The following is a 20,862-nucleotide window of genomic DNA, read 5'->3' as shown; positions in this document are numbered from 1 at the left end:
CATTTGTTTGTACTGATATACTTTTAAACAGGGGTTTAGGGGTTTTGTTTGTGTTTTGCATAGTTTTCAAATTGAAAAGTGACACATGACTGCCAGAAAGGGAACAATAAGCAATATCAGGGGAAAGAATAAAACGTTTTTACAGATGGAGAAACCTGTATGTTCCAAGTCTTTGGAGCTACTGATATTGTAATTTCCAGAAAGTGTTTTGCAAAGGAATCAAAGCCTCAGGCTTGCTTTTATTCAGCTTTGAGACTGCACATTTCATCTGTTACCCCTCTGAAGCTGTAATGATACATGCTTCCTCCCAACACACCTTGCAGCTCAATTGCCCAACCTGAATCCCACCTCCCTCTGGCAAAGATTTTCTGCCACCCTGCCATCTCATCATGACCCCCCCACCCCCCCTTTTTTTTTTTAAATTGGTTTCCTGATTTACTAGGAGTCAAGAAAGAGAAATCAGACTACAGTATAAGAATTATCTGGAGAAGAAATATGAAATCCAATAAAGGCACAAAGATGAGATGGAGCTCTTCAATATCACTAGTATAATACAACCTCCCTCTTTATGCAGACTCACTCTCACAGCAATTAGATACTAAAGCACCAGGATCTGAACTGGCTGTCGGTGGATTCTAGTAGGAGTTTTTGAGCAAAACGCTGACTCCAAGAGCTGTAATGGCTTGGGCTCTAAATATTCAATGGATCATACACTCCCTGACCAACTCTCATTTAGTCCAAAGGATATAAGTCCAAAGGAGTGTGGGGCTGCACTTTGTTTGACTCTCAATATTGATTTCTTTCTTTTTCCACTGAAACCTGAATTTTCTGTTGGAACACCTTGCATGAGCCATTTATGGGTTGGGTATTTGAACACCATGGATAGGATTTTCTTGCTTCTATGCTTCCAATCTAGTATGTTAAATTACAGCTAAGAATAACAGAAGTTTAAACAAAATCAGGGCAGCTATAGCCGATGTGTAGGCTTTTCTCCAACTGAACTGAACTAATAAAGCCAATTTAATATAATCGGTGAATTTTTATTTCATGCTGCTTTTCTGCTGCTTGATTTGGCTCCTGTAAACAACAAGACAGGGTTAGTTTCTTACATGCCTGAGCTCATCTAATACTAATGCAAATGTTAGTCTCCTCTTACAACTTTAATCATCCTGCATAAGGGGTATTCCTGCACTCTCAACTCTGCGCCATTAGCCATCTCACAGTACATTGTAAGAGTCTGGGGAAAAAATGCCAGTGGATCTTAGCCCATGTGCTGATGTAAGGGTAATGCAGAAGTCTCAGAGCACATTCTCAGAGGCATGGGTAGGCAAAGTACAGATTCCAAAACATACTGAGGATGGCAATAAAAGGTGTGAGTGATTAAACCACTTAAGTTGTTGGAAAAGTACAAAATTAAAACACAGATGAGATCATAGTGAATAGCAGTAAGTGCCTAGCATTAAGAACACCACAGCTTTTAATGTAGAAACTACACGCAACCTCCCACTTTTATTTGACACAAAAATACCGGTACAAGTCCCAAAAATCTAGCTAAACATCTTGCCTCTGACACCAGTCAGTAGCAGCTGCTTAAGGAACAGACAATAAAAAACAGCTAGTATACAGCATTCCCCTCTTCTATATGCTATAGCTTTAAGGACTCAGCTTAGGAAGTTCTTAAACCCAAGGATTAAAATCTCTGTTAGGCTTTTCTTCCATGAACTTGTGCTTTCTGAACGGCCCACATATGTCTGGCCTCTTTCAACATTTTATCATTAATTCTATGGGTCAAATTTCTTTTTATTACGTTTTGCAGGTTTTTTTAATAAAAAGAAATAGTTTTGTTTTGTTGGTTTTTTTTTTTTAAATTCTTACTAGCTTCTTAACTACAAGCTTGTGTTTTCCAAAAAGGCAGTTAAAAGCAGTTACCCTTTGAAACACACTTGCCTTTTTACAATTAACACACTAAAAAAAAAAAAAAAAACCAAACCAAACAAAACAAAAAAACAACCGAACCCAAACAAAACCACAAAACAGACAGACTTGCTTTTCATAATTATTCCTCCATCTTTACTTTGGTAATGCTGCCAGTTGGTTTCAATGATAAGTAATATTTGTCCACCTGTGAGAAAAATTACTTCTCCAATAAAGAATGATATATAATCCCGTATTTCAGAATTGTTATTACCTCCGCTAAGAGCCACCACCTGAATATTCCTAGAAAGCAAAGTGAGAGAGGAACACCTACCCGAATAATGAATCTAATGGCTGCACACCCAGAAGTTGCCATCACTTTGGCGCTGTTGGGAACCAGATTAAAAAGAGTAGGCACAATAGCTTCAGCGCCATGATCAAACTTGTTTCCCAGAACAGTTGAGAGATGGCTGTTCAGGAAAAAGAAATAAAACTTGTTAAAAAAATTAATTTCTTAGTCTTAAAATAACAAAGTTCACTGTACATTTTAAAGATTTATCCTTCCAAACAACAGAATTTCTTAATTTCATTATTTCCAAGTCCTGGCCTCATTGGAAATGTGGGATTTGTGGAACATTTTTGTTATTTAGCAGACACATGAAGAGGCTGAAGACTATTAACTTTTTCTTGTAATTAAAAACAAATACCACAATTTGAAAGGCTAAAATTCTCATGTTCACATAAAATATCGTAGTATTTCTTCTTTTTAACACACTTTGAGAGTATATAAATCTAAAATCTTATGGAAATTATCGTTTGAGATTTTCTCACTTTTGAATGCAGCCAAAACTACTGAATTTATCATAATTAGCCAACCATAAAATTTTACTCCCTTGCTTATTAAAGGTTATGGTTTTAGTTTTAACAAATATACAAACACATACAACAGACAGTAATTTAACTGTCCAGTGGTGACAACAAACGCTTCTTCCATGCAAAGAGACTATATAAAAAGAATTTGCAGTCAGCAGCAAACAACACATCAAATATATCTAAGTTTTAGGGATCAAGAAAAATTCCAGGCTTTTAGGCCTGGATGAGGACATTTACACAGTACTTTTACACTACTCCTGACTTCACATTAGGAAAGGTTAGCATTATTTTCTCAAAGCCTCGATTTCCCTGACAAGAACACTTGTATGCTCCAACAGGTCCTGTGGTCTGTTCAATCAGGAGACCAGAATAGCAAGGGTGAACTCTGGGGCATATCTGTTCCAGATGGCCACTGAAAATCAGTGGGTACATTAATGTCTTTCCAGATGAAAAAAAGCCATGGAAAACATGGAAGGTGGAAAGACTATTCTGGTGTAAAAATAAGGCTTTTTCCCGCTGCCCTTGAATTTAATGAGAGTCCCCAGATGGTAAGGGTGAATATCCTATTTCTGTTCAGCCACAGCTTCTAAAATTATCATGAACATAAAAGGTATTATCTCACCAAAATGTACAATGTTCAAACCACTACAGGGCAGCTCACTTTGTTATTACAAGCAGTCACAGTAAAGTGCTGTGCCATTCACCCAAGCATAACTGCTCCTAAGACTAGCCCCCAGTACTATAGTATTACTTACAGCCATTTATATTAACTTGCACTAAGTACTCGGTGTAATGATGGTAACTTGTTCTTCACATACCATCTGTTACAGGATTACCAACTATGTATATCACCTAAAAAACCAAATTCCTTTAAATGTTTCTTCGGCTTCAGATGCTGACTTGACTCTTTATCAGTCATAGTGTACAGCAGCCCAACAAGATAATCTTTTCTGCAACACTGATAAAGCACCTTGTGATGGGTTAACCCTGGCTGGATGCCAGGTGCCCACCAGAGCCGTTCTATCACTCCCTCTCCTTCTCAGCTGGACAGGGGAGAGAAAATATAACAAAGAGCTTGTGGGTTGAGATAAGGACAGGAGAGATCACTCACCAATTACTGTCACGGGCAAAACAGACTCAGTCTGGGGAAACTTAACTCGATTTATTACAAATCAACCGGAGTAGGGTAATGAGAAATAAAACCAAATCTCAGAACACCTTCCCTCCACCTCTCCCTTCTTCCCGGGCACAACTTCACTCCCGGATTCTCTACCAACCCCCCAGCGGCACAGGGGGACGGGGATGGGGTTTACGGTCAGTTCATCACATGTTATTTTCTGCCGCTTCATCCTCCTCAGGGGGAGGACTCATCACACTCTTCCCCTGCTCCAGCGTGGGGTCCCACCCACGGGAGACAGTCCTCCACGAACTTCTCCAACGTGGGTGCTTCCCACGGGCTGCAGTTCTTCACGAACTGCTCCAGCATGGGTCCTTTCCACGGTGTGCAGTCCTTCAGGCACAGACTGCTCCAGCGTGGGCCCCCCATGGGGTCACAAGTCCTGCCAGAAAACCTGCTCCATGGGCTCCTCTCTCCACAGATCCGCAGGTCCTGCCAGGAGCCTGCTCCAGTACAGGGTTCCCACGGGGTCACAGCCTCCTTCGGGAACCCACCTGCTCCGGCGTGGGGTCCTCCACGGGCTGCAGGTGGATATCTGCTCCACCGTGGACCTCCATGGACTGCAGGGGGACAGCCTGCCTCACCATGGTCTTCACCACGGGCTGCAGGGGAATCTCTGCTCCGGCGCCTGGAGCATCTCCTCCCCCTCCTTCTTTACTGACCTTGGTGTCTGCAGGGTTGTTTCTCTTACATGTTCTCACTCCTCTCTCCGGCTGCCGAATACCGCCGTCCCAACTTTTTTTCCTTCTTAAAAATGTTATCACAGAGGCGTTACCACTATCGCTGATTGGCTCGGTCTTGGCCGGCGGCGGGTCTGTCTTAGAGCCGGCTGGTATGGGCTCTCTCGAACACAGGGGAAGCTTCCAGCAGCTTCTTACAGAAGCCACCCCTGTAACCCCCCCCCCGCTACCAAAACCTTGCCACACAAAACCAATACACACCTTTAAGTCAAATTCATACTAAAATCTACCAATGTACACAAACACACATGAACTGTACTTACGCTACAGTAATGCATGCTTCTCTAACCACCTGGGATCTGAGATCCTTGGCCGACAGCTTGAAAGCACCATCCAACAACCGTAAATGCTGAAAAAATCCATCATACTGTGCAGCTCCAGCAACAAGCAACGACCGAACTTTCTTCAGCTAAAAAATTTAAGGCATTTAGTTTAGGACACTACCAATATGCATTTCAAACTAAAAAAGTAACAACTTCATTGCAAAAATGTACACAGGCACATCTTTAAAGCAAAGCATCATTTTGAAATATATGGCAGTAATTTAAAGAACTACAAAAAAACCCCAACTACTAAATTCTAGAGCTAAAAAGTCTCAGATCCCAGTCTCCAAATACATGAATACCTAATTCTGTTCACATACCTGTTTCCAAACACTAAGATGCCATAAACCTGATAAAAAAATTTAAGTGCTACGTACACACAAAGATTTTAATCCTGCAAATGAAACTTATTATAGCTGCACATAAGAGGTACTAATGCTAGCAGTTTACCTGCAGAATATGTAATTTTGCATAAATGCCCACTGAAACATACATGATGGGTTTTAGAAAAGCTTCCACTTAAATGTCAGCAAAAATGTATTTCAGCCTTCTTAAAATACTTGCTCAAACTTATCTGGTATACAGATATTCAAGGTTTAAAAATTAAAATGAAAATTTATTCGATTATCTGGAGTGTAATTACTTCAAGAAAAACCATTTTTGAATATCTAGCTGCCTGTGCTTTATGAAATACACCCACCCAAACCTGAAACCAGATAAAAAGTTTACCGCGTTAGTTCGTTGATCCCAATCATGTTTGTCATCTGAGAGAATTTCCCTGATTTTGTTCAACGTTTCTTCAAGTTCTCGACTAGAATAGATCTGAAGTATTAAAAAAATTAGAAAATTTATATTATTACTATCCCAGGTAACCTGATGAAGGAAAACAGCTTGAAAAGACTGAAAATACAATTATAATTCTGAAAATCTTGCCCTAAAAGTTCCAGAGAACTGTATGTATAAAACAGGCATTTTAAGGCAAAGCTTTGAGGATATCACTGAGCAGTGAATATTCATTAAAAGAAAAGCTGAAGAATCAACATTTTCAAGATTTCACCTTCCACCTTTGTGATGAGCTAATCATATCCAGAATGTCATTAACTCCATTAAAAAAAAAAAAAAAACAAAACAAAAACAAGTAATTCAGTACGAGCAGAAGGGTTTAGATAACCTGCTGCAATATTATTGCAATTCAATTTCATTTTCATACTCACTACTAGAATGAAACTCAACTAACAGATTTTAACCTGATGCAACTCTTTTGGGACAGGGACTGTCTTCCGCATTACAAGAGTGCATGGCTCTGTGAGGACCTAAGTGGGCTGCTAGTCAACACTAAAATAAAAATTTGTCTGAAAAAATAAATTAAAAACTTCCATAACTTCTGTATATATTACTGCTCCAAGCCCACCATTTATTAACTTATGCAGTCAGTAAATAAATGTAAGGGGCAGCCTCCAATAGGAGTTCTCTTCTCACTACACAGTAACTCCAGCAAAATTGAAGCCTGACCAATCTAACCATGCATCAGTCACTATTTGGTAATACATTAATGAATGCATTTATTGATAACTGTACACATACAACAAAGGATTTCTAAAGAAGAAAATAAAAAAGACGAGTCATGAAAATGTATTATTAACGTCAGAAATAAACGGACCTCCCTTCTATTCTCCTGGACATAAGCCACAGGATGCTCTTTTCTGCTTCCACTGCATATGCAAAATTTAAAGGGTTTTTTCCCCTAGATTGAAAACAAGTTCAAGAGCATATGAAGCAAATTACTAACCAGAAACTTGATCTGGCCAGAGTTTTTTCAAAAACGTATTTTCAGCTGAAGATTTCCAATTTTTTGGATCAAAAGTTGTTTACATAAACATATCAGGCAAAACTCAGTTGCCCATACAGAGGCATCTGGTGCCATCTGCCCACATCCAAGACATCCACATGGGGCTGGCAAATTTGATTCACGACTTCAAGGAAAGTCATACCCTTCTAGAGTGAAAGCTGGAGGCCAGCATGATAACTTACATAGCACCTAAATAGTAGTGCCTGATGCTCCCTCATTATTTATTTAAGTCCAAGACATAATTTTTGTATGTGCAAGAGCACAGAGCACGTAGAGGAAATAAGGACCAGTGGTTAGGACACCTTGCTTTGCATGAATTGCTAAAGAGCTTTGACACTGGTCTCTTGAACACAGATCTGCATGTATATATGCATCTTTTATTTTATTGTAAAAAGATTTAGGGACATCTTTCTTCTGATCTACAGTTAAGCTGAACGTGTATTTTCTAGAAAATGTCTTATTTTCCTGGGCAACTTGAAATTACTACAAGAGTTATTCCAAATACAGTCTAGTTTTCCAATTTCCTTAGCATATCAAATGAATTTCACTTAAAATAGATACGGGACCTTGACTCTATTGACATCTACTTTTATTCCAATGCTTTAACAGAACATGGTTATGGAGGCCTCTAGATTTCATGCTGGAATATTGAAGAGGTGGAAGACATCCACGCTCTAAAACACCTGCATATCTGGTTTGTAGGAATCGCTTCAGAAAGACACGTGTTAGTACACCTAGGCCAGCTTCACTATCATGCGGAGAACAACTTCCGAATATGCTTTACCAATAAAATTTAAATTTTTATTACCACACAGCTGTGTAAGCTTTTCCAGGGTACACTGTGGAAGCTGCTTTGCAGTTCTATACAGGGGACACAACTGCATCCATAAAAACCAAAAGGCTATTCCTCATGATTACTGTTTTCTTCTTCATTAGAAATCAATAAACATCTAACGCATAACTTATTTAAAAAGAGTAAATGATTTAATGAAAACAGCGGGTCCAAGTGTAACAGACTTTCTACTCCACCGCCCGCAAAATCGAACATGAGTTTTGTATCACCATTATATATACTTGGAGCATATGGTACTTGTTACATAACACTAATTTACTCTAACAGTAATTCTATAGGTATCGTTCTGTTAAGAATAAATATTACGTGTGTCTCGGTAAGCATTTTTACCAAATTAAATTTCCATTATCAAAGAAAATTCTTATTTTCCTTTTAAGAGTGGAAGGGAGTAGTCACTAGTTAACTAAAGATGCAATGTCCTATTATGGTGACCCTAATGCCATCAGAATTCGTGACACAACTCATCCTCCTCAGGCTCCCCCCTTTACCATCATCCATCTTTCCTATGTCTCCTTTCCAACTCAGGGCTTTAACTTACAAAAAGCTAACCCTACAAGAGGAAAGGCAAAAATCTCTCTGCCAACTCAGCAGCCTATGCCAGCTTATCACAAAGAAGTGAAGCGTACCACCAAGGGAAGCAGCTTGTCTGTTATCAGAGACCATGTGCTATAGTTACTGCCACAGGATTAAAACATGCTAGGCAACAGACAAACACAGAAGCAACATGTACAATGGGTTTATGTCTGCCCTACTTGCATGCCTAGGCAAAGAATTTGATTTTTTCTTTAATTACCTGGCACAAACAGAATTAGACCTACACAATTTCTGCTATTCAAATTGGCATTGTAATGAGGAATTTAATGAATGGCATAATTTTATCTTGTCATGAAATTAAAACTGTAATTCCACTGAAAAATCCCAAATTGTCAAGGTTGTCCATACCTACATTAGTTTCAGAGGAATAAAAGATAATATTTTAATAATTTCTTTTCTCCCTGCCCTTGATTAATTATGCTTTTAGAAGGCCAAGATGAAATTCCGTGTTCAATGACACAATACATTTTTTTTGTTCAGAAGTTCCCACATATGACTTTTATGAAAACAACTAGATATGTTTCAAAACTAATTTTAGCTACTAATGGGAGTTATTCCTAATAACCTCATCAGAGAATTTTCTTCAGTTTAAGCAAAGGCAAATAAACAAAGTTGTAAAAACATTACGGTTGTCATCTTAATTATGAAGGCACAATCCTCTCACCACAGTACTTACCTTTTTGGCACACAGATCCATCAGACTACATCTCAAAATCACCCATCTTCTTCATAAACTGCTGTTACCCATTAGACAGCAACACACACCCCACCTCCCCCCCCATTAAAGGTAAGTGCAACATCAAAGACAGAAAAATTAAAAGCTCAAACATAAATAAGAGTAATAACTGCACAGATGGAAAGTATCTCCAATATGAGGATTTCAAACTAGGTATGAGTAAACAATATGATATTCCTAAAAAACTAGCGATGACCAGTCATTGGAACAGGTTACTGCAAAACCAGATCTACCATTGGAGGCTTTTAAGAATGAGTTAAACATACACACACTGTAAGTAACCTCAATTTACTTGATTAATCCAGATGCACTTAATCTTGATTCACAATTGGATCCATTTTTCCATAATATAGTTCCCTTCCTTACTTTCAATGAAGCCACTACTGAAACCTACAAATGTAATATAAACAGAAAGACACAGGAATGGGCCCAATAATGTACACACAACTCCCTCTCCCCATTCTAACAAGTTTCCTTTGCTTTTAGAATAACTTGGCAAATTACAGGTCATAAACATTCTTTCTGCACAGGGTCTAGTACAGAAACTTCTCCCTTCCTTAGTAATTAACATGGTCTCAGACCATGGGATCTACCTTTCTTTTTGGAAAGATCAGAGACCGTCCACAACCAGAAGCATGAAGTTGGACAGCAGGAAGTCATTATTCCTACAGATACTAAATAAACAACTTTTTTTTTCTGACCCCCCTGGTCAGCAGGTCTTTCTTACATTCTCATCCATGAAACAAATAGGTTATTTTGAGGTCAGTTACACATTTCTCCCCTGCCTCCTCACCTCAACTCGGGTGAGATTAGTAAAGATAAGTGTGTCTTTCTCCTCCACCTCTAGTAGTTTAGGAATGACCTACCTTCCTAGGTCATCCAGCAGTCAGACAGAAAATCACATGTGCTGGTCAATGACATAGAGTTACCCACTTCTGTACTTCCAATGTTATTAACCAGCTTGAGTGATCTGAGAACTCTGCTTGGGACTGTAAATACTAAGGCACTGAACTATAAGCAGCACATTTTCTGTGCTATGGAATATGGCCCTGTTCAACGTAATGGGGATAAACGATATTAAGAGCTCCATGTTTTTGCCCTCCAAAGAATTCTTAACACAGTTTGCAGAGGCAAAGAAACATAAAGCTCTTTAAGCGTAAGACAAAGATTTCCTTGATGTGACAGGGATCATGGAGATAGAGTGTTCCTTCATAAAAGCAGACAGTATTTCTGCCTACAGAATGAGATCTAACAAATAACTATGCTATTGTCTTGGGAAATAAAAATAGAACAAAAGTACGCATCAAGAAAAGGGAGTCATACAAATTCCTTCTGGAGCTTGGGAACTATGGCTTACTGAGTTTTTGCTTGCCTTCTGCACCTCAGCTGCTCAATGAAAACTTACTCAAAATAGGTCAAGGAAGATACAAGCATGTTACATGACTCAACTGTATTAAAGTACCAAATATGTGCAATTCCCACACTTAAAGAATACAAATCAAAATCTGCTCTTTCAACTAAGAACTCAGAATGCAACGGATTCATTAGTATTCAAATAAGGCACTAGATTTCTTTTTTTTTAAGTGTTGCTAGAGCTGAGGACACGTATGCCAGACATGCATCATTACAATTCAGGCATGTTTGAAAATACAATTCTTGCTTTTTAAATTATTTGCCTATATTATTATTACTTGACTATCCCTTGAAAATGCAGTCCTAAATTTTCCAAATGTTATGTAAATCTTTTTCTTATTAAAATTAAAACATACAATTATTTTCAGTAGCTCCCTGGAAAAGATGAAGAAAAGCAATAATGGATTTTAGCTGAAACACAATGTGATAATAATTAGTAGGACAGTAAAGCAGAGGTGGATTTTTTGGTACCTAACTGGAAAAAGTAAAGACCGTTCCATGGAGACTGTAAATCCAGAATGAAGGAAAAGTAACGACACTTGCTTAGAAGACTGTAAAATTACAGAAGTTTTAAAAGTAGGCTAACCCATAGTATTGCAAATAGCATATTGTTGAAAACAAACATGAGTACACACAGCATCTTACCTGTACAGTAGGAACATCTGTAAATGCCTTAATAAAATCATCTTCATCCACAGCTCCAGCTCCTCCTTCTTTAGAGGAACCTAAATAAATGTAAAATACTGTTAAACAGAATGTAATGTACGTCAAGGTTTTCAAACTGACATAAGCATCTTTCACAATACCTGTTTTCAAACATTTAATGTAACTTACAAAAATCCTGAACATTCATCACATGTATAATCACAAGACCTTGAACTCTGACATCACCATGAATAAGAAAAAAAGTTAAACTTTTTTTTTTCCCAAAAATGAGCAATTCTGAGCAGTTTCCAATTTAACAAAGTTAATGGTTTCATTTTATTATTTATATTTTTGTGTTTAATTGAAAACGTGTTTCATATGTAGTAGCTGTTTGCATAGAATTCTGAGACCTGCACCCCGATAATACAAACGTTCCCAAATAAAGCTTAGAATTTCAAATTATTTACCAAATGGATGAATTTTCACCTTAACACATATGCCACAAGCAATCAACACTGGAAGTTTGGGGGGGTCTTTTTTTTTTTTTTTTGAAATCTTGCATAGTAGCCCTACATGACTCATTTACCTTGTGCTTCCCAGTATTCTCATGAGGAGCTAAGAAGTGTGAAGAGCATTTCTCGGTCTCAAAGCTCCAAGAACTTCAACGAAAAAAGCAAGGACGCAGTGAAGGGAATTTGCGTTGGAGCAAAACCTGAACTCCACTGATCAGTGGCCTCCTTCTCAGAGCACTCATCCCCATGGGTGTTCCCCACAGTGGGGGTCCAGGATTATATCACCTGGAGAAAGCTCCCAAGAACCTTCCAGACCCATTACTAAAAAACTATCACACCAAAATGTTTTCCCTCCAAAAGCTTCCATGACAGCCATGCAAGCAGTAGGACACAGTAGTACTTCTTTGCAAGGTAAATGATGGGAACTGTTCTCACATGACAGGCAAAAATGCCCTGAATCAAAGGATCAGGGAAGAATACTAACAGGTAACCTGCTGGTTTCACACTGGCATATGGTTGCCAAATTTCATTAAAATCTTGGGTAGAAACTAAGGCAACTCTAAAAAAGAAAATAATTTGAAAACAGTATCTAGATTTCACTTTCTTGCAAATACTAGTGTTACGAAGAAAGCCCTTTCTTTAAAGAAATGAACTCAAGTTTGCTATCAAAGAACGTCATCAGATCGAGGCTGCGCTACAAACCAAAACCTCCAAGTACAAGGTGAAGCTTGGCAGAATCCTTAAGTATCTCCAATAATCAAATCAGGCAGATAATATGACAAGACAGGTTAACTGCATGGAAATAATCAGTCCAGTAGAACATTTCTTTCTTGAGAGAGGAAAAAAAAAAAATCTCTCACAGCAAATGAGCACTCAGGAACAAGGATCTTGTCTCAACTCTTTCAGAGTGAGGCCAGCAGGATAGATGGCAGAATATCCTCCCTAACTTGCAGAGCACAGCTGAAATGGAGGCATCAGGCAGAGAAGACATATATTTTACTAAATACAGAACAAATAAAAACCATAAGGAAAAAGCAGTTAAGGCTGAGTGGTCAACTAGAACAAAAAGCTAGGGCTTCTTGACAAGTCAAACTCTTGGTGGCTGCACTCTTAAACATTTCATGGTTTACAGTGCCTGATCTCCTATTTATAGTGCAGGGAATTATGTCTGCTGTGTTTGTATACTTGTGCAGTCTGGAAACATGAGAGTCCACTACTACTACAAATTTGATGGCAAACTTATTAGAACTCAACACCTCTATGCAGAAGATGATCTCTTGCATGCCTTTGTGGCTGCTTAGAGTAACACCACTGAAGTGAGATCTAGCAAAATTTGGACATGGTGCCTGCAGTATGATATAGGAACATCTAACAGATTTTGACAGCCTTAGCTTAAGAATGTTGTAAAGAGATGTTGTACATAACACACTTCTACATGTGTCTCTCCAACACCATCTGTCATAATTGCCAATGGCAGCCAGAAGGGAAAGAAGAAACTATAAACACCTATTTCTTCTACCTCCAGACAGTAGAGGGAACAAGTCCTTACACAAAGTGAATGAGTACCTGGCTGGCTAAGAGGAAGAGGGAAAGATCCCGTATACACCCAGAACACACCCTTCTGCCACACAAACTTGTACAGCTGCTAAAAGGGAAGATGCCCTGCTCAGAGCAGAATTTTGTGTGGAGAGAAGCCTTGAAAAGAAATAATTTGGCACAGGGGCACCATGCTAAACTAGATGGAACAAACGACCACCTGGATGCTCAATTCATAACCTCATTTGTCCCTTCCAAAATACTCCAACATTTAAGAAGCTCTCATAGTACCAAAATAATCACAGTGAAAATGTAGTACGTACTCAGGAAAAGTAAATGGAAAATAAAGCTTAAGTAGCCAAAAGGTTACCAGAAAACCTAATTTTTAAAGGTTAAAACATAGTTTTCAAATGGTCAAAGAAATTTCTTTTAAAATGTTTAAAATTATATAAACAACAGTTCATAAAAGTTTTCTGTTCTTATCAAAATTGTTTTAGTCAAACCTAACTCATTGTTAGTCACAACACAGTAAACCTCTACGAAGCTCATACCACATGTTTCTTTGCAACCTGATAAAATATTAAGACTATAGTGATCCTATGACACTAGAGGCAAAAACTCTCTGCAATTAACAGTTTATACAAGTCCTCTATTATTATTCAGTTATATAAATACCCAAATGCCGCTGTTAAAGCAGGTAAAAAAGTACTTTGCATTCCCATCCATTACCTACCAATTTTCTGCCAAGAGAATAAATTTACAGAAATCAAATATTAAAAATTGACACATACAGGCCACAAACTTAAAAACATAAAAAGTGCTGGGATTTCAAGTATTCTTTGTGCACTCCTGTACAATATAAAGTAGATATTAAAAGTGGATGAAGTTGCCTTTGCTAAATAAGTAGATGTTGTTGCCTTTAGTCTGCCTTAAAATATCCCACTTAAAATTAGAAAATTGCATGGGCTACTTAACAAATTTTCTAGCACCTTAACATCATTCTGCAAGAGAACAACCTTTACATAAGGAATAACAATTTCTGACTTTAAAGAAAGAGGGACTGACTACTGTTTAAAAGCCATTTGACATAGCACAGGGACATGGCATTTCCCACCTTCCCCAGTCTCAACAACTAGTTCACTTCTACAGACCACTTTTCTTTTAAAATTAATATTCCCAGATAATTGTTTGATTGCCTCTTTGCCTGGTAATAGAAAAGGTTATGTGTTTTTTGGCAGATGACACTTCAAAAAAGTTGTCTCTAAAAGCACATTCACTAATATTTCACTAATCTTTCTCCTCCTCTACTGCATGATCACATACGCATATCAAAATAAAGCGTGAAGTAAGTCTTCTCTCTATATTGTACACAAGTCAAAGTCTATACTGCAAGAAGAGGAAAATATTGTTCCACCTTTCCCATTTCCCAATCTCTTGGTTGGTATGTTTACCTCAGTCATTGTTTCTGTAGAGACTAAGCAAAAAATGACAGAACTCAACCCGTTGTTTCCCAATTCTGGAGAAAGTCTTTTACTATGCTAACAATAGTCACAGACATGCAGGTGCTTCAAAGAACTTCTCATGCTTTTGTAAGGCTTGACTGTCCTCCTCAAAAGCAAGAGCAGAGGTTTACAAAGTTCTCATTTCAGACAGTACTGCCTTCAGACTCAAAACTGACATCTGACAGAGCATGCATATTTTGATAAGCTGTTTTGTTGTTGTCGCTTACCTTCTCAGACCAAGATGCAATTACAAATTTCTTAATCTCTCTCAAGTGTTAATGCCTTCCACTGAATAATGCATTTTCTTAACTTTACCCACAGAACATGTGAACTTTTAAGTGCCTTGCAGATAACTAAAATCCAAAGCCTCATCACCCGGCTTTTTCTTAAATGAGTGCAATTTACATTACCCTACCTTTGGGCTCAGCCCACTGAATCCAGCTGGGCCTCCCTCAGCTGAGACCCAGAAGACAAATGCATCTGAAGGAGAGGGAGAAATGTCTTGTGTGGATTGTTATCTACATTATTTGTTAGTTTTCATTCATAATCTTTACTTATTCTTATCCTTCAAGCACCCTGGTTAGACAGACTCACAGAGAGACCTGGAAGACTAAGTTCCACTTCAGGAAGCTGGTGAGCATCTACTGAACATAAATAAACTTGCTATGGAAATAAATTACAGCAGCTTAAGCACCTGTAAGTTTTAAAGGGTCTTTGGTTTTTTTTTTTTAACTTAAGTTTGATGTGTCTGGGGATGGAAACAAAGGAAACAAACCCCTCCTTTCCTGCAGACTACTAAGAGAGATGACATCTTCATAAGTTAAATTTAAGGATTTCAAACATTTTGTGAGGCCCTAGGAATCTTTTTTTGAAGAAAGTTTTTTCCAATCACAAGTCTTTGAGTTCAACATTGTGAATAGCTCAACACCAGAAAGGGTACTGGATGCAAGCAAAGAAATTACGCAGTCTTTTACAGAATCAGTTTTCTCACCCAGGAATCAATACCTGTGGTTGAGTTCTTCCCCTCTTCCAACTGAAGCATTTGAAATCTTTCCATCATATCACAATGACTTTGGACTGCTCATTTGCTCTACCACCTTGATGCTCCCCCCACCAGTATCTACAAAGCTGTACATTGTGGGATGACAAAACAACAGGAAAACACTATATGGGAGAAGAAGGATGTTGTGAGAATGATACCAGACTGGTATTTTTGTTTTGAAACAAAGAACTGTTTAATCAAAGCATACAAGCACTCGTTTAAAAAAAAAAAAAAAAAAATTTGCTCAATTTGTATTTGGTAGCATGTCTTTACTAGTCTGATTCACTTTTTTCTACTTCTGTGGGTCTTTTGACAAAAAATTCCAAACAAAAATTTCCCTGTGAAAAAAGGGAATTTCAAAACCAGTACAGAAACTTGGGAGTAACACAAACTCTAAAACTTTTGTTTCCCTTTTTGTTCTTAAATGCTTTTCTCAAAACACTTCCCTAAAAAATTCATAACTATTTTCTAATACAAACATGCATCACAAATTAAACATTAGTAAATTTTGAAAAGGGTAGTTACAGAATGTTTTTTATGCCTCAGAAATCTCTAATTGCATGCAATAACAGTATCTTACTGAGCAAAACATCTAAAGTAAAATGATGTGGATTACAATTTTTTTCTGAAAGAAACAAAAACCCCCAAAACCTAGAGCTACACTTATATCTTAACTAATTCAAAAGCTTCACTTCTTCTCTATCAGAGACTGAAGTAGAAGAGGCAGATTGTTCTGGATTAATGAAAAAAAGGAAAAAGAAAAAAAATTAAAACGTACTGTTACCCTTTTGGTTTTGTAGGATAATAAACAATAAGCTACAAATCAGGAACTGACAGCAGCTTCAGCTCAGCGTAGGATAAGTGGACAGGATAAGCTCAAGTACTTACTCAGCTTTTCATATAATAGGTTAACCAGCAACTCCCACTCACTCCTGCTGACCTCCCTCATTCTAGCACTAGTACAGCTGAATAGTAAATCACAACGAGGAGTGTCTAAGCTGAGAATAAAGTAAACTGGCCAAGAACAATAGTTTCAATGAATAAATTCTCTGGTCTGCTTCACTGTGGGGCCATATAAACACCATGCTAGCACAATATCCAATGGATGACTCAGGATACAAATGAGTTCGTGGAGATAGGGAAGGAAATGAGTCCAGGCAGCTTAAACAGTACAGCTGCTGAAAGCCTAAGTATAGACTGAAGGCAGCAGAGCAATACTCAAACAAAATGAACTCAAGGAAGGACAAGTGCAAACGCAACCTAGCGGAACAGACAGCATACCTCACTAAACACAAGGCGGGGGGGGAGGAGTGTCTAAAGACAGTGCTGATACAAAAAAAAAAAAAAAAGCACTAATGCACCTGCCCAACCTACAAATAAATTAACAGATTACAGGAACCAATTTTTGGAATTCCTATCAATGACAAAGAGACAAAACCTAATTGTTTGTGAACAGAGTTCTTTAGCATGGTGCTTGCAATGGACAGAGACAGTGCTCGATAACCAACTTCTGTTCCCAGTCCTAGTGGACAGATGTTGCAAAGGTCATATTTAATTCTCTCTTTGAATATACGTTCTGCTGTTTGTTAAGTGTCTGAAACTGGGATTTTTCCTGAATCTTCTGTAGCTCTCAGTCTTTGCAAAATCTACTTATTTATGCTTGGGTCAGCTGTTATTACTATTTGATAAAACTGACAACTTACTTTTAAAATGGTATCTGTCGGGGGGTGGGGGAAGACGCTACCACTGCTTCGTGATCTGAATTACCACCTCTGAGATGGCAAGGGTGAATTTTAAAGACAATGATTCTGATAAAGCCCACTGTATAAACTGACTCTCAGTAGCTCAATAAGGAATCTCTTTCTCTTTCCAGGTATCATAAGATTACTGCTACAGTTAATAAAACTCTCCCGAATAACATCTTTTCATATGTACTTTTCACAATCCTGCTTCTGTAAGACATGAACAAAATGTTTGGAAAAGCAGCTGAAGATTGAGAATCTCTGAAAATTCCCTTCATGTTTTAAATTACTGGGTCATCTAAAGCAACTTGATATACTGTATACACACACCTTGACACATTAACAGAACACAGAAAACATCAGTGGTCTCACCTTAATTCTATCAATGTTTTAATTGTTCTTATTTCCATGTTTGAAAGACTGATCTTTGGATTTTAATCGAAAAACTTGAATAAAAACCTCCCATAAGACAAGCAAAGAACTGATCTTCAGTGTCAAATACCTCAATAAAGCACAAAGGTGTTCCTTCATCAAGTGACTAAGAGTCACTTTCTATAGAAACCTTCAGGTTGCCTGCTTAAGCTAGGAAAACATTTGAGAGCAACAAAGAAGTAGCACTTGTTCAAGTAAAAAACACTTTGATCAACATTAGACAAGGTGTTTTTTTTGTAAATAAGGCAAATTTACTTTTACATAGTTACACTGGTAAATCCTCTAGGATGCATATAATTAGACTAATTTAAAGAAAATTATGTTAGTGTAATAACTTGTACCAAGTTCTACTCACAGCATAAATTGTACCAGCCAATGCATAATTGTTCTGGTGTAACTGTCAGCGTCATTTACTGGCTTAGCTATACAAGTTAAGAAACAGACCATGTGCTAATTGCCACAGATCTGCCAATAAAGCTTAGGGGAAGACCAAACCATGAAAAGCTGTAGTGATCGTAGTTTAGACAAAAATTTTCATTAGGAGAATTCCAGCTGCCTTGTGACTGTTTTCTGCGAAAAAACCCAATTGCATCTGGAAACAAATAACTCCCCATCCTCAAAAACCTCTCTGTTATTATAAACTTGCCTATATTCCTAGTGCTTTTGCAAGTATACGCCTTGCCTGCCAGAGAAACATCACAAATAAAACTTAGGAAACCATTCGGAGATTACCTTATTGGGTTGCTCAACATATCTGTGTGATGGTAGTAATTACCTGCATATGTCGGGGCGGGGTGGGGGAGGAACAGCAGAAGGAACATGTACCAGTCTCTTAAGCCATTGCAGTTCATGATTTATTAACTTAAGCTAAAATGCCTTTGATTTAAGCTGAACTGCCTTTGACAAAGACACTGGGCAGACAATTAGCATCAGTAAAGCTATTCAGTTGTTCCAACAAGTCACTGGAGTTTTTCTGAAATAAGTTTCAGAAATAAAAAATATTTTTAAATCATCAAATATGACAATAAACCCAAATAAGCCTTTTTTTTTTTTTGGCAGAACCTTAACTGACAAAGCCTTCATGTTTTAAACCAGCTTAGAAGACAATTCAAGTTATAACCAAGTGACTTAGCAGAGTAGAAAAGCCTTTGCTAGAAAACCCACTTTAAGGAAATTGACAGATGAATTCTGTCATGTTCGGCCCCAGTGACTGACATTCATTTTGAACAGACTTGTCCACCTCAGCCCCTCCAATGCCAAAAGTCATTGTCCCTGAGGCGCCCAGAGTCATTCAAGCTGAAACAGCTGCACAAACTGAACAAAATAGCAAAATACCTTCAAATACCTTCATAATACCTTCTATTCCTGACTATCTGCCTATGTTAGAAGGTTGGCGGACATGGTTAGAGAACTTCCCTGGAGATCCCACCTGCTTCATTAAAACATTCCTCCTACATGCCAGAGACATTGCACATGAACAGAAGTTTCCACCCAGCAAGCGAGTGTGCTGCCTCTGAGGACTGAGAACGCTAAGCAGATCTCTCCATGCAATTACCCCAGGAAAGAACAGGTGCAGGAGGGACAAGAAGGAATTAGGAGTGAGCTATGCTTACAAGGAAGAAGGTGGTGCAAGGTGTTCAACTACTAGGATGGCACATCTCAATCCTTGAGGGTGCCACATTAGTCAGGAGCAAATACAGGACTTGTGTACTAAGAGGAAGCACAAAATATTCTTAAGTGGACTGAAGAGACTGAAGATCACTGCACCAGCATGCATACCTTCATTCCTTTGGAACTGTGTATTGAACATTAAATTCTCTGAGAAATTTAGTCAGTAGTATTTGAAGCTGATTCCTAATACTGCATACAGTTTCAAAAACTTTAGCCTCAATTCCTATGTAGCACAGTTTCACAGGTATAAAAGATTAATAATACTACCTCTTATTTTCACAGGCATGCTGGGGAGATCAATTCAATTCATAAGCATTTGTGAAGCACGCATAAAGTATGACAACTATACAACAAAGAAATTAATAGTGCTTTTACTTAGTATGAATCATAGAATCATTTCGGTTGGAAAAGACTTTCAAGATTGAGTCCAACCATTAACCATGCCCCCTAAACCATGCCCTGGAGTACCCTGTCCACTCGCTTTTTTAATACCTCCAGGGATGGTGACTCAACCACTTCCCTGGGCAGCCCATTCCAATGTTGGGCAACCCTCTCAGTAAAAAAATTTTTCCTAATATCTAACCTAAACCTCCCTTGCCTCAACTTGAGGCCATTTCCTCTTGTCCTATCTCCAGACACCTGACAGAAGAGACCAACACCCTCCTCACTACAACCCCCTTTCAGGTAGTTGTAGAGAGCGATATGAAGTTTGGTCAGCATACATTAGATAAGATGAAACCCTGGGTGTGGAGAAAAACAAGCAGTTCCATGAGCAGCAAGAATACAGATACCCGATTTCTTTTAGGCTTATCTCACCATTGATTAATGTCTGTTTCTACTCAACTGGAAGCTCATACAGTCATCTTTCAACTTGTGCACAATGTTCATGCTCACACAGTAATCTTTCAAAGCACTCGTATTTCTTTTCTCTATTGGCACTCATTTTTCAAAAATACGTAAAAGAACATACATTTGAGACCGTGGCTCATTTTGTCTAGTTTCAACAGGTGAGTTTTAAACTTATGCTAATTTTATGCACATAACAGCATTAGTCTTATTTTCAGTCTTTAATACAGCTTTCTAATAACCTAATATTTACATTTTACTTTAATTTGTTCCTAGTTTTGCACCTGAATAGGGAAAATTGCACTAATTATTTTAAATTACAGAAATTACGGAGAAGAACCAGGAACATCTATAATTTGTGTTGCAAAGCTGGTTTGGTATACCACGATTTTTTGGAGTTGTTGTGGTATAAGTGTCAGAAAAACTATGCATTCTTTTCTGAAACAAATTAAACAGATACTG

General features: G+C 38.0%; 1 protein-coding gene across 50 annotated transcripts in view; it reads right to left on the bottom strand.

Annotated features, from left to right (window-relative positions):
- Positions 1-20,862, bottom strand: part of CLASP2 (cytoplasmic linker associated protein 2) — a 157,260-nt gene that overhangs the window by 67,924 nt on the left and 68,474 nt on the right. For all 50 annotated transcript variants that reach the window (XM_052793778.1, XM_052793446.1, XM_052793530.1 and 47 more), the window contains 4 exons: positions 11,118-11,197; positions 5,757-5,849; positions 4,968-5,113; positions 2,249-2,384 (listed from right to left, as the gene is read on the bottom strand). In XM_052793778.1, the coding sequence (XP_052649738.1) occupies positions 2,249-2,384; positions 4,968-5,113; positions 5,757-5,849; positions 11,118-11,197 (455 nt within the window). The remainder of the gene's footprint in view (positions 1-2,248; positions 2,385-4,967; positions 5,114-5,756; positions 5,850-11,117; positions 11,198-20,862) is intronic.

The sequence above is a fragment of the Harpia harpyja genome, chromosome 1, assembly GCF_026419915.1.
Source record: "Harpia harpyja isolate bHarHar1 chromosome 1, bHarHar1 primary haplotype, whole genome shotgun sequence".
Classification (NCBI taxonomy): domain Eukaryota; kingdom Metazoa; phylum Chordata; class Aves; order Accipitriformes; family Accipitridae; genus Harpia; species Harpia harpyja.
Note: the sequence above shows the minus strand (reverse complement) of the source record. Positions and strands in the feature narration are given on the sequence as shown.